The sequence below is a fragment of the Anas acuta genome, chromosome 1 (assembly GCF_963932015.1).
Source record: "Anas acuta chromosome 1, bAnaAcu1.1, whole genome shotgun sequence".
Lineage (NCBI taxonomy): Eukaryota > Metazoa > Chordata > Aves > Anseriformes > Anatidae > Anas > Anas acuta.
Window position 1 is genome coordinate 11272789 of NC_088979.1, and position 16477 is coordinate 11289265.

Genomic DNA, 16477 nt, shown 5'->3' on the forward strand with positions numbered 1-16477 from the left:
GGCTCAGTGTGTCCCCAGGGCACTGGGCTCTGGCGAGATGTCCCCATGGCAGAAGTCACCAGCCCACAGAATGGTGCTTGAGCTGTGGTTGCAAGGGAGAGCCCACCTGCAAAAAGCAGTGGCTACGTCTGACCCCCAGCCAACGCTTGTATTCTGGAGGACATAACCTTCCCGTGACCTGGGTGCTTCTCAACTTTCTCTCTGCAGGATATATGAAGCCGGGAGCCCATGTTAAGGCAGGTGAAACCTTCACGTACAAATGGAGAGTGCCTGAAAATGGAGGTCCAAGTGAGAACGACCCACCGTGCCTCACCTATCTCTACTACTCAGCCACTGATGCCGTCAAGGACACCAATTCTGGCCTGGTGGGGCCTTTGCTGGTCTGTCGGAAGAACGTGCTGAATGAGGACGGGACGCAGGTGCTCAGCTGGTCAGATGGACCCAAAAGAGCAGGGTAGTGGGCTGGGGGGAGGTGGCCTTATGGGCCAATTTTCCCAGCTCAGATTGAAGAGGTTAAACAAATGTCATTCCTCAGATTAAAAGCTGACCTCTGGGGGGTGTTTAGGAAGGTGAAATTGGCATTTGCCAGTATTCAGGCTTGTCCTGAGTGAATCCTGAAAGGTTTTCCATCTTTTCCATGTACTCATTAGCAATGAATGCATCTTTCCATGCTAAGTGCTACTTTCTTTACTCTTCTGGCTGATGCAAAAGTGTCAGCCCCAATCCTCTATAAGGACATAGTAAGAAAGCAGCTGTAGTTTTCTGGGGAAATAATTTTTTGTTACAAAAATATATATTTTTTTCCACTTGGGTACTTCTACACAGACTGATTTTAATGTCTTGGCTTCTTCCTTGGCTACAGAAAGGAATAGACAGAGAATTCTACCTTCTGTTTTCAATCTTTGATGAGAATGACAGCTGGTATCTGAACAAGAATATCGAAGCATTTACTGGAGACCCTTCAAAGGTAGATGAAAATGACGAGGATTTCAAGGAATCCAACAAAATGCATGGTACGAAATATCTGATATCTGTTAATGATATCTTTTCTTCACTCATCATTGGTAGATTTTATCGTCATTCACAGCTGACTGCAATGCCCTGGAGGGTGAGGTGGAAGCTGTCAGTCAGTGTATGGCCAGCTCCCCATGTCCTCTGGATGTGTGTTGAATCCTTTGTCACATTAACAATGACTGCATCCACCTACCAACTACACCTGGAGAAAAAGAACAGAGTCTAGGTTTTAGATACAACACCTAGATATATAAAAAGGCATAGTGCCAGAGTCAAACAGCAACTGCAGAAAAAAATGATGTCCACTGGTGATTTAAAATTAGCTGCCAGCTTTGGCACTGACTCTGATAATGAAGGTTCATCCTCTGCTCTGCTTGGGCAGTGACCTCTGGCAGAGGGATAAAGACTAGGGGAGAGGCCAGTAATAGTTTAAAACTTCACTTCTATCTGTAAATATCTGACTTTGGCACAGGCATCCTCAAATATATTCCCAAGGTGACAGACTTGATCAAATCACATAATCTCATCATGCTTTGATTTTCCTGAGAGCACTGAGAATATATGCTGATAGTGAACAGTGAACTACCAAGCAAAAAGTGTGTGAAGACATTGTAGGCACGATGTCTCCAAACATCAGGCACCTTGCAGTGATTATTCCTCTTTCAATACATTTCTCATAAACTCGCCTCTGGGTTTTCTGAGTCCTATTTTATTTTTCTGTTATAAGGTGATATTTAATGCTGAAGTTTTATTCTGCCCTAATATCTTTGACCCAGTGATCACAGAAAAATTCCCAAAGTTAGGAAGCTCCACAAAACCCTTCTGAACGTTTACATTTTGGAAGTAAAAGGAGAAATCAAAAGCCAAAATTACATGGGTAGGCTATGTCAGAATTGAAATTACAACTCGGACTCTTTATGGCCCACTCCATGGTCTTAATGATCTTAAGTTGAAAGGAGACTCCTAATTTATATATGTAACTGGCATCTGTGAAGCACCCTGGAAAGCTTGGAGAAGCAGCTCTACATTTCTGTTGAGGGCTGTTATGGTATTTTATAGGCTAAAAAGAAATGTAGAAGCTAAGAGTTTGTAAGAACAGCATTTAAGCATTAATGTGGTGTTATCCAGTGCTAACTTTGCTTCACAAAATGCCTCTTTAATTAATGTTATGACTTCCTTGGTTGTGAGCCCCTTGCCACAGAGGTGGCAGGAGGCTCTGTGCTGAGGTACAACCCACAGGCCACCGACCAGGCTCTTTTCTTCTCCTCCAGCTGTCAACGGCTACTTGTTTGGTAACCTGCCAGGCCTGGCCATGTGCAAGGATGACAAGGTCTCCTGGCACCTCATCGGGCTGGGCAGTCACTACGACATGCATGGGGTTCAGTTTCAAGGAAACACCATTGACCTGAGAGGGACGACGAGGGACGGCCTGGCCTTGTTTCCTCACTTATCGGGAACAGCACTGATGCAGCCAGACCGTGTGGGTACGTTCCTGAGCTTATCTTGGCGTTGTGGCACTTGCAGAAATCAGGCAGCCTAAATAACAGCCAGTGAGATGCTCTGCCCTACTCGGGGAGCGTGAGGGAGCTTGAAAATGAGGGGACATGCACAGGGAATGGAGCAAGGCCAGGACAAGAGGCTATGGGCACAAACAGGAATACAAGAGGTTCCCTCTGACCATCAGGAAGCATTTCTGTGCTGTGTAAGTGATGGAGAGCTGGCACAGGTTGCCCAGAGGGGCCGTGGGGTCTCCTCTCCTTGAAGATCTTCAAAACCTCCTGGACAAGGTGCTGGGCGGCCTGCTGTGGGTGTCCCTGCTTGAGCAGGGGTTGGACCAGATGGACTATGAGGCCCCTGCCTACCACAGCCATTCTGATTCTGTCTGGGCTGTGGGGACTTGACATAGCTGAGGATTCAGGCTGTGCTACTTCTCTGGCAAGGTGCTGTAAACCAAATCCATGTGCACCAAAGAGCAGAGGCTTTGATGACCTTGGGATAGGCAGCGCAGCAGGCAGGCAGACAGCTAATGGGATGCTCACAGAATTTCCATAACTCTCAAAAATGCTTTTTTATCAAAGACAAAATTAACTGCTTTGCAGATAGTCAGCATCATGTAAGGTGTTTTAGAACTTCAGTAATACCTGGTCTTTAAGAGGTTCTTCAGAAGTATTCACATAAAGGATACTTTTTATTTTCATGTCTAATCCAGTGATTCGTTCTTCAAAGCTGTAGGGGAGATTTATTCATTGGAGATACTTCAGAGAAGCTCTAAGCCAGAGTACAATGTTACTTTTCTTCCCACTGATGCAAGTTTTTAAATCAAAGGAATCATGAGAGTTGTGCAAGGCTCTGCCAAAAGCCATCCTTGGCTGGAGCACTCAATAGAAATATCTGTTGGCCTTGTGTGCACACACCAAGCCATGGCTGGACCTCCAGCACTGCTGTGTCTACGAGGCAGCAGATTCTTTTCTTGTGCCTGTCCCATATATTTCCACTGTCTGTCATGAAACTGCATGGCAGGAATTACACTGAACAATATAGTCTAGGAGTTCATTGTTTTTTGCCAGCTAACTCTCTACTGACCACAAGGGAAAATGAATAAATTATCAGATCTTTACAATCACAAACAGCTGTATTTTATTTTTATTTTTTTAACTGCAAGTTATTTTACCTTTCACCATCTTTGCCCTAGAAACTCAAGGAATGGACTGAGATCCAGCCAGGACAAAGTTATGCTTCCAGTTTTGTTCCATCATTGACTCATTAAGTTGGAAACAAATAACTCAGTGGACTTCTCAACTTTTGCATGCACTAAACAGCTGTGTAAATGCTTTCCTCCTTCACAAGAGTGCTAGCAGGTGGAGCTACACTGTGCTGTGGTCAACTTCTGCTGCAGCAAATGGGAGGGGGAGAACAAATGTTAAAATCTGCACACGGGCCTGCCAAAAGATGTCCCTGCTGTTACTGCAGCCTTAGACCATCAGAGCCACAGAAAGCTCAGCCTGTGGTGGTTTGGCCTCCAATCTTGCCACTTCATTTGAAGCTTTCCACTGACGAAAGCACAGAGCTGCTCCGAAGAGGCACTGGGTCAGTGCCCTGAGCACAGAGCACACACCAATACCATCAGAAACCATACACCAATCAAAGCCATCTCAAGCCTTTTGGGAAAGTGTCCCTTAGCACTAAGTGGCTTTCAGCAGCCTCTGACTAGGTTTGTCCCTTGCCCTCAGCCCATGTTGTGGCCACGCTACCCCTGCTTCTCCTGGTATTCTCCACGGGTATGGCTGTGCCTGGACAGCCATCCTCTGATGTCTTGCTGCCATGGAGCACATGGCACCTAAAGGAGATGACTGGTGTGTATCCATCTTGCCAACTGGTTTCCCTTTCAGTCCTCTTAGTTTTTTCAAAGCCAATGGGCTCTGGATGATATAAACACCCCCTTGACTGGATTTCCATACAGCACCACAGACTAGGGTGTTTTTTTTGGAAGACAGAGCAATGATGTACAAGGCGTAGGACCTAATTTTCCAGCCTGCTTTTTTATTTTCCAGAATTACTTACATCTCAAGAGCTTTCATTTCTAGGCACATTCAAGGTGGTTTGCAGGACTTTTGATCACTTTGTCGGGGGGATGAAACACCTCTACGAGGTCAGCAGCTGCCGCAATGCCACCCGAGCCCAGCAGCAGCACAACACCATGAGGATCTTCTACATCGCTGCGGAGGAGGTGGAGTGGGACTATGCCTCAAATAAGAGCTCAGAACCAAAGATTTACAACATCAGCAGCAATGAGGAAAGGTACGTGAAGCAAAAAAAGGCTGCTGGGTGTGGGGCCCACTTATGGTGGAGGAGGAGCATAGATGTCTCCTTTCATGAAGCCAGCCTAGTACTTCTTAGGAGGCACTCTTAGAGAGGTAAACATATTTATAAAATGATAACCTCTCAGAGCAGACTAGACAGCATATGCAAATGTTTTTGTCTCTGTCTCATCATGCTGTTGAACCACGGAAGGCTTCCAAGTCCCTAAATCCATCTGTGGTACCAGCCTTGTGTGAGCCACATCTACACTGCTCTGTGCTAAGGAACAGACAGTGTGCAGAAGACATGTGATCCAGTGGTCTTTGAGACCACTGTTTGGTGAAATAAATAAATAAGTAGATAAATACATAAATAAAGGAAAAAGGAACATATTTTAAATACAAACAAACAAACAAAAAAACAACAACCTGGAAATTGTGGCTGGCAAGCTGTACCCTGTAAAAAAAGCACGAGTACGGTGGAATCAACAGAAAATATACCTGAAGAGAGAGAGGAGTGCCTAAAGAAAATATTAACTGTCAGAAAACATCACTGTCAAAAGGCTGCTGCTGTACACACAGTATTTCACTAGAGTGAGCTGTACTCCTGGGTGCTTGTTGCTTGTGTTTTGTGTGTTGTGAGCCAGCCTTGCAACTCTGCTGCCAGGGGGAGCTTGGAGAAGGGCAGCAAGGAGGCAGCGAGCTCAGAGGAGAGGTTGCGAGTGTCCTCTGCTGGCACATAATATCCACGATAAGACTAATATCCAAGCCAGTGAAAGCAGGCATCGTGGTAACAGGATTCAGGTCTGCAGGGAAAGATAGAGTCTTTTACTGGGGTGGAGGAAGGACTGGCCAAAGTCACATGTAGCTTGAACCTCATTTCTGGTCTGTCAGCTCTGCTGAAGGATTTGTGTCCCCAGATGTTCATGATGAGTACAATATATCCCCAGCTGTACTTGTTTGAAGACAGTGTGCATTTATTGAGGATTATCACTGCTATTACTTGCTGTATAAAACCTCTTGCAGCACGTAGGGCTTACCTTCAATCACCACATTGGACCAAGCTGTATGCTCTTGTCACACCTACTATGAATAACACATTTACTAGCTTTTAGATACATAAGGTTTGGCACTTTTAATTTTTGCCTTTTTATTTTGCAGTTATGGGCACATTTTTCTGAGCCAAGGTGAAGACCTAATTGGTACAAAATACAAGAAGGTGGTTTACAGGGAGTACACGAATGGCAACTTTACACAGCGCAAAGTGCGGACAGAGGAGGAGGAACACCTGGAAATCCTGGGCAAGTAGTTCTCATGGCTCACAGGCTGAGTGTAATAAATGAGAGGATTGATTTCCAAAATAAAGATTTTACAGCTTTGTTAATAAAGAAAAGAGGTGACACTGATACCTATTCCAGGCGAACAGTGATTTTACAACCAGTCCGTGTAACTGCTGAGTGTAAAGATGGTTTTCAGATGAGATAATTTATTCCCTAACATGGAATAAGGAGTTTCTGAAGGAGCACTAACAGGGAGGATTCAAAAATCAAAATTCCAGGATTCACTTTAACATCAAACAATGTGGTACGGGGGAAGATTTTGTAGGTAGATTAACTCAGTATTAAGGGGCCAGATTAGTACCTGAAATTGGACAAGGCAAAATTTTATATATGTCATAAAATAAGCATCAGATCCTGTTTTTTATAGGATGAGAAGTAGGCAAGAACTGATCATAAAATAGTCAGCACTCCCTGGTACAATACTGAAAAAAATAGTTTAATATTTCGGGGGGATGGCGGGGGGGAAGGCTATTACCACTTTAGGAAACACAATTCTGAAAGATATATAAAATATTCACAAAAGTTTTCCTGAAAAACAAGCTGAAACAAGCTGTCCAGAGACCTATTTCCAGAATGAACAGTTATTCTGATTAGCAAAAAAGAAAAAAGGTATATGTATATATATGTAATTTTTCATCAGCTGAGATAGCAGATTGGTTTCAATTTCTTTGCTGAAAGTCAGAGCAGCCTGAAGGTTTTGAGGGAACCCATGGCTCCTTTCTGAGGCCAAAGCCATTGGAAGATTGTTGAAATTCAGAAGAGCAGCATTAATCACCGGCGTCTTCTGCTTTAATTTAGGGCCATTACTCCATGCCGAGGTTGGTGACTCTGTGCTGATCGTGTTTAAGAACAAAGCCAGCAGGCCTTATTCAGTGAGTGCACACGGTGTAGAAGAAGTGGGTTGTGAAGAACAACCTGAGACACCAATTACCCTCCCAGGTAAGGCCACTCATATTTTTTTTCTTTGAGCTACAAAGGCCGTATATAAAAGTATTTTAACACAGGAATGATGTTCCCTCTTTCAAGCTTATTCATACCTATATGTTCTCCCAGGCATAATACACTCAACGTTTATTCAGATATGATTCTCTGTGTTGCTGTGCATGTTGGTTCTTGATCAAGTGAGCGTGTTGGGGCAAAGAACGAGTCTTTGTTCCTATCAGGGGTAGAAGCAGGAATTTAGCATCACTGGACAACCTCCAAAAATGCAGAAGCAGGCCCAAAATCACGGCCAGGTGAAGCCTAAACCAGCGTTTAGATCAAGAGTGATGCTCTAACAAAGTTTTAAAAATGGGAACTTGGGGATAGTTGCAGTCAGCAATGTTAACTCTTTCTCTTCCTTACTGTACACCCAACTTGTCGATGGTGGAGGTGCAATGCTGGGTTCGCTGCTGTAATGTCTCCTGTGCCCACACGGGAGCAGGCTTGGCATAAACTAGAGAAGGCTCATTAGGCACTTGAAAGCAACAGTCAACAAGGAGAACAAATCCCTCAAAACCAGAATAATGCTTGGGCTCTTTGCTCCCCCCAGCACCTAGAGGGCCTCGCTGGCTGCCTCCACCAGGCCATGCTGACTGCTCATCGGGGCCCAGCTCACCAGATCCCATCCAGTCCTACTAAATCCCGAAGCTGTCATCGCTCAGATTGATGTCCTACTACCCTTGTGTTCCCCAAAGTGCTGCCAGCTTCTAATGAGACTGTGTAGGGCAGTAAAGAGGTGCAGGGAGTAGGCCTCTGGGTGCCTAAGCCACAAACAGTTCTCAGCTGCCAGAGCTTTGTCCCCTCCCCTCTTTTTGTCCCCTCTACTCCTCTATTTAACCAGGAGAAAAAAGGGAGAAAACGTCCATTTTCATCTTTTTTTTTGTCAGTCCTTTCATGGGACACGCTTCACTTGCATTTCAAAGATTGAACATTGATGCCATCTGAAGTACCTTGGGTTTTAAGTAGAGTGGAGATCTCTCTCCCTACAGCCTCCAAATATCCCAAAGGGAGGAGTAAGGAACCAGGAAATTGCACAGGACCATGGCCTGGCTCTTTTCACATCAGCCCCTCAAAAAAAGGCAAGGTGGCACGTAGGTTAGATAAAAGTGGATGACAAATTATTTCCTGGTGTATGTCTCCAGGGCAAGAATGCCTCTGATGGGTTTCTTGTTGGTGTTTGCTGTCCTGCTACTGTAGTCTTGTGCCTTAAAAGCCTTTTTGATCTCTGTGAGGTCAATAAACCCATGCTGTAATGTACAGAAGGTGCTTGTAAGATTAAGTGGTATTGCATCATTTACATGAGACTCACGCTATATAATATGATATTTGAGCGTCATCTTTTTTTTCTTTTTTTTTTTTTTTTTTTTTTTTTTTTTTTATAGTTATTGCCATACTGTAACACCCACTATTGCATGAACCACCAAAACTGCAGTGGCTCAGTGATACAAAGCTAGCTCAGACAAGTCACAGCCATTTAAATTTGAAAACTGCTTTGCTCCAATGCTCACAGCCATTGGCAGCTTTTGGGTTGCGGCTGTACCAAGACCATGGCCAACAGTTCCAGGATTTCCTTTTTTTTCCCCTGACTTGTATCACATTACCAGGTGTTATCAGGTTTTGTCTCCCTGGAATAAATTTGGGGAAGAGACAGACTGTCTGGTTCAGCATTTGTCCAGCACTTGGAAGGACAAAGTGTTGACCAACTCGTGGCCTCCTGCCTTTTTTGATGGAGCACAAGCAAATAAATAATTATTCATTTAAAAATGGGGAAACACAGCACAGACAGTTCATCTGAGTGTAGGTGTGTTTGTGTCCAATATAGAGAGCTGTTTCTCACCCAAGCAGACAATTTCCCCATCAAATTATTTCTTTTTTAGAATTAGAGATCAGGGAATCTCTGCTCCCCCTTGCCACCGGTTACAGCACCATCTGCAGATCTCCTTTCACAGGTGATATCTGCCTTCCTTTACACCACTGGAACCTTGCCGACCTCCTGGAATGCAGAAACACATCCGCATGCCATTCCTGCGTGCTTCCACAGATAGCTTTGATACAGATCATTTTTTGACGAGGAGGATAGCGGGTCTCAGTTACATGCTGCTCAAAGCCTCTAATACTCAGCTGTTCTTGGTAAAACTTTTTTTTTTTTTTTTTTTTTTTTTTTTCCAGGGGAAATAAACACCTACAGGTGGAACGTTCCAGAGCGATCCGGCCCTGGCAAAACAGATCCAAACTGTATCACTTGGGTTTACTATTCAACAGTAAATTTTGTAAAGGTAATCAAGAAATGGTCAATAAAGATTAGATAGTTTCAGATAAAGTATGCTATCTTGCTTAATATAAAGCATCCTGCTTCTCATTTCTGCAAGGACCACAGGCTTGAGGAAGGCTTTACTGAGCTAGATGTTTTGTTGTCTTTGGTAACAGTTGCATATGCTTGGGTAATTTGATCTACTAAAACCCTCAGGGATGCACTGTGGTAATGTGATTCCTTCTTAAAGAATAGTTGAAGGGATTTTTGGGTGAAGACAAAACATCGCTTTCATACATTAACACAGGGACATTAAATTCTGGGAGTAGTGTGTCCAAAGAAAGATATGTCTAATCAGATATAGTAACGATAGTATGATAATATAGTAATGAAATATTTCATCTTTATTTAATGTGTAGATTATCTGTACTTTTTTCATAACTGGATGAACTAGAACATCTGTAATATAAATATTTATTTCATTTCAGGACACATACAGTGGTCTCATTGGGCCTCTTGTAGTTTGCAGAAAAGGAATTTTGGATGAAAATGGTTTGAGGAAAGACATTAATCGTGAATTTACTCTTCTGTTTATGGTGTTTGATGAAAACAAATCCTGGTATTTGAAAGAAAACATTGAAACATACCTTCATAAGAACCCAGATGATTTTAATTCCACTAAGGACTTTGTAGAAGGCAACAGCAAGCATGGTATGTAGGACTAGGTGGCAGCAGCCAAGAGGACAGAGGTTTATTTTTCACAGCCCTTTTAGGAAGACAGTGACTTGGCCTGCAATTACCCACCCACGTGACATCTTTATAAACTGCAGCAACTGGAAACAAAAAGATTTCATGAGGTCCAGCCAAGATATTTTTGTGACAAGCTAATTCAACCTTATCCTCATGGGGAGAGGCTGCCCTGCCAGACTTCCCTTGATGTTTGGGAGCTGCCTTCCTTGTTGGCTCGCTTTGTAGCAGCACAAGGGTGACATTTTAAAACCGTGGCTGTAGTAGCAACCAGCCCAGGAGCCGAACAGGCCAGAACAAATGGGGACAGGAATGGCCCTGGCAAAGCAAACTTCTGCTTCTCCAGATTTCTACTCGTTTGAGGCAACAATGCTTCCCTCTTTTCCCATGTAGCTCCTCAGCCAAAATCCTGTTTGTTCAGGAGTCTGATCCCAACAAGTGAAGACCTTACCCGGTGCTTCACAATACAGCTAAGTGGTTGCTGCTGTGCTCTTAGATGATAAGCTGTTTGAGGACTGAAACAGAGATGTGACTGCCTCTCTGCAGTCACTACAGAGAGCCCTTGCCTTGCCACATGTCCCAGGCACCTCTTCTCCTTGCCTGAAGGTTATTGCCAGCCATGCTATGGCCAGTTATTAATCAGACTAATTTTGTCATTCTTCCAGCAATCAATGGGAAGATTTATAACAGTCTGCTGGGTCTAACAATGAATGAAGGCGATACGACGAACTGGTATTTGATAGGAATGGGCAATGAAGTGGATATACATACAGTGCACTTCCACGCACAGACCTTCATCTTCAAGGTAAAATGAATCAAAGTAAAACTTGTACAGTGTGATGGGAAATTCCTGCAAAAAATGTCCAAGTTCTAGCCTATTTTTGCAGCCTGGACATATAGTCCTGGGCTGATGCTGAGATCAGGGGGAGGCTTGCATGTGAAGGAGTTATGAAATAAAGGGGATCCTTGCAAATGAAAATATATATGAAATATATGAAATGAAGGGGATCCTTGCAAAGCTTCTACCACTCATGTTCTGTTATAGAACCTGAACAAATGTCACTATTAGAGGTCAGGTAGGTTAAAATACATATTTTCCCATGGTTATAAGGGAAGATAGAGGGAGGAAACCAGAGTTGTGCCTGCTTACAGAATGGTTTGATGTTGTGACGGCCTGACACTGGTAGGACTACCTGAAAAATCTGTCTTTCAAAGCGACACCTGTGCTCAACCAGCACCCTAAGTCCCTAGGAGGAGTCTCCTGTGGTTAATTAATTGATTAAGTGGAGGCTGTGCACAGGCCTTAGTTTCTCTCTGTGGGACACACTAGAAGCATATAACAAGGAGCATTTAATCTGCCTCAAGGAGCAAAAAGTCAGACTGTAATATTTCAGTGCTGGGGGTGGGGCATTTGAGTACAGTAAGGCAAGACCCTTATGATGCTGATTTTGCCTTGCCACAGACAGATAAGGACCACAGAGGAGATGTGTATGACCTGTTTCCTGGGACATTCCAAACAGTTGAGCTGGTGGCAGAAAACCCTGGGACATGGCTCCTGCATTGCCATGTAGCCGACCACATCCACGCCGGCATGGAAACGACCTACACCATCAATAAATCAGGTGAAGTAGCAGAAATCCATCCTGGGACTCTGAGGGTGTATTACAGCAGTTTGGATAAAAGGCAGGGAAGTAAGACAGCTAATGCCAGCTGGTGGGAAGCACCTAGGAATCACTGCCTGCTGCCCTGGGCAGCCAGCATCACCTAGGGATGCCCTGAGGGCACGGCAGGGACAGGAGCATTGGCTCTGCTCTGCAACTTGGAAACAGGTGGTGCTTCACAAGAGCATCACCTAAGACAGTGGTGGCCTGTAGACATTCACAAGTGGTACAGAAAGCTCTTTTTTGGCCTGTAGCTGTTATGGCTGGTTCCTTCCTCCAGTCACTGCCTGCTCTCAGGGATATTTACGCTCCTTCCTGCACAGGCAGGGACCAGCTGGGCTACAAGGTGCTCCAGAAAATGGGGTTCATCCTGCCCAAGAAAGAGCTGTTCCCTTGACTAAGTAATATTGGCAAATATTTTGAGAGAAGCTGGTCCCTTCTACCACCTGTGAGTGAAGTCAGAAGTGTTTTGTGAGCCTCTGCACATCACAAAATGTCACCAAACACCTGGGTCTGGCATCTCCTGCCTGGGCCAGCACAGTCTGTGCATGCCACACACTTCTGCAGGGGCTGCACAGTCCTGGCGTGGTAGGAGGGTAAATGTAACACCAAATGTAGTCAAAATCCTCCTTCCTTGGGCAAGGTGTATTTATTTTCTACCACATATTCCTTCTGGCTTGTTCAAATGAACAAGCAAAAGCAGAAGTGAAGTAACAGATCCCTGTAGAGGAGGGGGACTTTGCCCATGGAGCTGCCTAGAGCAATCTATTTATAACTGTGCTGATGCAATCAGGATTTCTGTTCAGGTTACCAAGGTAGGAGGAACTAAAAAAAAAAAAAGTGCTAATTTTCCAGTGTTTTTTTTTGTTTTTTTGTTTTTTTTTTTTTTAAAGGATTTTGGCTTAACTAATTTTTTTCCCTGTCTGCACAGAACGGGAAGCCCCTTCAGAAGGAACAGTCACAACTGTAGCTTATGGTACCACCACTGCAGAAAACAGGACCACAGCAAAGGGTATGTTTTTTTTTTAACATATAGTTTTAAACTTTTCAGGCTCATGTGCAGATTCCTCATGAGCTACTTCTCTTTTGGCAGATTATAACAGCCAAGAGGGCACTCTTTGGGGCAAAATCCTGAATCCTGGAGCAGCCAGCCTGATGTTCGCAGCTTTTGTTTTTGTTGGACTTGTTCTGCTGCTCACCACGCTGACCTTCTTCTGCCTCACCACCCGCCAAGGAAGCAGGATCCAGTACCAGGTTCTGCATGACAAAAGCGTTTTTCCAGCAGACTCCCTGTAAGCCCCAACTTTAGCATCCTTCATGGAGCTGCGCCGGATTTCACGACATGCTGCTGCTGCACCTGGAGCAAGAGCCACGCCAACAGCCCCATCCCATAGCCAGCACTCACGACAGTGAACGTGAGCTGCCGGGCAGGGATCCAAGAGACACCCACCACCGTTCCCATCCCGCTGCCTCTCAGCTGAGCTTTGCCCGAGCCCAGACCTCTTGGCCAACGCTCTGGCTACGAGGGGATTTCATCACGGGAGGAAGGAGTGGGCAGGATTGCACCTGTGCACCCTTTGCAGAAGCACGGGGGTTGCACCAAATACCCCAAAAACCATCAGGGACTGTTTTAGCGTGCTGGCTCCTGAAGGCACATGTGTAAGTCTGGAAGTCCCCGCAGTGTCCCGAAGGGAATCCAGGTTTACACCAGAGTCTGGCTCAGTGATTCACTGACATTTAACCAATTCTCCCTTTTTTTTTTTTTCCTTTTTTTTTTTTTTTTCCCCACCCTGTTAAATGAGGAAACTACCCTGGGGACAGGTTTTTAAAGGCACCTAGGTAGTGACCAATATAATTTAGCACCTGAAGGAGCTCAGCAGCTGTTACAGTTTTTGTTAATCCCTTTAAAAACCTAGCCCTGCGCAACCTCCCTGAAAGTTATTAGACTTTGTAATTGCTGCTCCGTGTGGTCGTCCTGATTCTTTAACTCTTCTTTGCACCAAGCAGCACCTCACCCCCTAATTTTAATGAAACCAGCAGGAGGCTGATGTCTGTGGTCTGTAGGGAAGAAGGACAGAATCAGGCTGTGTCTAGTGATACTTGAATGTTTATAGCTCATATTTAATTAATTAGACAGCGCTCACTCTTGCCAGCCAGCTGCTCCTGTCAGCTACAGCTCTTGCAGAGGAGCTCCAGAACTAACACATCTGTGAAACTGTTTATCCAAGTTGGATTTTGAATGTAAATCCAGGTTGCTGTACTTTTTTTATTATATTTTTCCCAGCTCTATATTTTGAAGTATGTTCAAATCTAGGGAACTTGGCTGCCCGTCCCTCTTACTGCAGCCTAGCAGTGTCACGGATCCATGTCCAGGTAGCTGATACGTAGAAGTTTCTTGGGTGCTTCTTGGTTATTTTCTGATTCCTTGTTTTCCCCAGTTATTTAAGAGCACACACATGAGGTAGAACTGCAGGACTGAGCCCAAATAGGAGCTATACTATAGCAATAAACACTTCCACACTCATTTACTAAATCTCCTCTTTGAGCTGACAAATAGATACCCTAAATCCTGTGATCTTTCTGTTTTGTAAACATTGATATTGAGGTTTTCTGTTCTGTCCACAAACACTGCACAGAACATTTCCTCTCTGTATACGTACAAATTAAAGCCTTTCCCTTAAACATACGTGATTAATAAAGGAAGTTATTTGGTACTTTCTCTTTTAGAGTAGCTGGCATGTCTGATTTTTAGAAACAGAACCGTAAATATATTCTGTCCATAGTAACCAGCCAAAGTGATGACAAAGATAATAAAGATCTGGTTATTTGTACAAACCTTCTGGCACAGTTTCTTTCACCCGGCACACTTCTCAGCTGGAGGGCAGCTAGGAAACAAGAATGAGGCCTCCAGAGGTCACCAAGGCCTTGGGATGTCACTGCGGCTTGCCCAGGTGAGGCAGGCAGCCGCAGAAAGCATCACAGAGAGCATGAAGCGTGGTGTTAGCAGGTAAAACGTGGCATTACCTGCCTGCCTGGAGCAGGCAGCTCAGATCCAGCCATGCCCCACATCGTGGAGCTGTGGAAAACACCTGCAACAAAGGACATAAACCGTGCTGGACTGAAGCACCAGCAGGAACACAGAGCAAAGCAACCAAGTGATGAGATGACAACAGGAACAAGTCACCAGAACTATGAATCCAGGGCCACCGGCCCTTGAGGATTGAAAGTCTGGATTACGTAGTCCAAAATCTTTGGAACTGCCCCAGCACCAAGAGCTTGGTAAGTGACAAACGCAGTCCCAGCCTTGAAAAACTCCCCAGAATCTAGGAGGTGAGGAATGAGCAGCCCTGGCACCCACACAGCACAACCTGCCAGAAACTGCTCTTGAAGACAGAAGAGTGGCCAAAGGAACAGAACAGACCATGGCAGAATGAATCGTTTTATTTTTATTTTTTTTTATTATTTTTTAAAGGCAATTGTGCTTTAATTAGGTTTTTGAAAGCCTCCAAGAGCACATAGGACACCTGCATGAATGTAGCCTGCTTACACCTCCATAAGACATTTGAGAAATCCATGGTAAAAATTCCTTAAATAAATGAAATCACTGGGATAAAAGGAAGGAGGCTAAATAACTGGTTAAAAGATGGGAATAAGGGGCCACATTTCATGGTGGAAGTCACTCATGGGGTGCTGGAAGGACCCCTGCTATTCACTGCTTTTTGTAAGGGATGTGAAAAAGGGTTACTGAGTTTAGTGACAACTGTAAGTGTACCTAGCAAGAAAAAATGTTATAGAGTGTAAAAAACTACAAAAGAACCTTGTGCTGCTGAGTGATAACAACTGCAGTGGTTGGCAGCACTTGTGGAAAACGCAGTCCTAGCCCTATATACATCATTATATGCACAGGCAACTGAATATCAGCAATCATTAGGAATTAAGAGCAGAGAAAACCCCAAAACACCCTGGTGCCATGATATAAATGTCTGGGGCACCTGCATCTTGAATATGGTGTGAGTCCAAGGAAAGGATGCCGTAGCTGAAGGACAGCCCAGAAAGCAGAAGAAAGGAAATCAGAGTTGCAGAAGAGTTTCCATATGAGGAATGGTTTCTTTGGATCGGGGCTTGGAAAATTAGAAAGGACAATTGAAAGCAGATAGCACAGCGGTTTTATAAGGAGAGAGTGGAGAAGGGAACAGTTTGTGCCTTTGGGCTGGAGCAGCACGGGCTGGGGCAGAGGAGGTGGCTCGTTAGGGGGCTGATGGCCCTCTCTGTAACTCCTGGGCTGAGGGGCTCAGAGCTTACTGAGGCTAAAATAAAATAAAAAATAAAAAAGGAAAGATATAAAGGAGGGGGCAAAGCTAGAGATTAGGAAGGTTAGGGGTTGTTAAAGGTGACTTCTGCAAAAAACAACTTGAGATGTGGTGATAGAGATGAAACACTTGGGCTGGGGGAAATACTCATGGTGTTGGGTCGGCTGGGGGCTTGGGGCACCTCCAGGGGCAGGAGAGGCTGAGAGGAGGGGTGTGTAGGGGGGTATTGGTGAGCATAAACACCCGAGGGGGGTGAGGATGGGGCAGCCTCCTCTCAGGGCTGAGGACGAGAGGCTGAGAGGTGACGGGCACAAAGTGGAAGAGCAAAACTCCCAAAATGGCCGGGGTCGGAAGGGACCTCTGGGGACCCCCCAGC

The 16477-nt window shown here is 44.7% G+C and overlaps 2 protein-coding genes across 2 annotated transcripts in view; one reads left to right on the plus strand and one right to left on the minus strand.

Moving 5' to 3' along the window:
* Positions 1-14627, plus strand: part of HEPHL1 (hephaestin like 1) — a 39797-nt gene extending 25170 nt beyond the window's left edge. Inside the window, exons 9-20 of the mRNA XM_068670309.1 lie at positions 208-419; positions 863-1013; positions 2286-2498; positions 4599-4812; positions 5973-6112; positions 6950-7090; positions 9302-9408; positions 9872-10094; positions 10796-10935; positions 11593-11752; positions 12723-12803; positions 12885-14627. Coding sequence (XP_068526410.1) covers positions 208-419; positions 863-1013; positions 2286-2498; positions 4599-4812; positions 5973-6112; positions 6950-7090; positions 9302-9408; positions 9872-10094; positions 10796-10935; positions 11593-11752; positions 12723-12803; positions 12885-13087 — 1985 coding nt within the window. The 3' untranslated portion in view covers positions 13088-14627. The remainder of the gene's footprint in view (positions 1-207; positions 420-862; positions 1014-2285; positions 2499-4598; positions 4813-5972; positions 6113-6949; positions 7091-9301; positions 9409-9871; positions 10095-10795; positions 10936-11592; positions 11753-12722; positions 12804-12884) is intronic.
* LOC137849633 (high affinity choline transporter 1-like) overlaps positions 1-16477 on the minus strand; it is a 143465-nt gene that overhangs the window by 60071 nt on the left and 66917 nt on the right. The window lies entirely within an intron of this gene.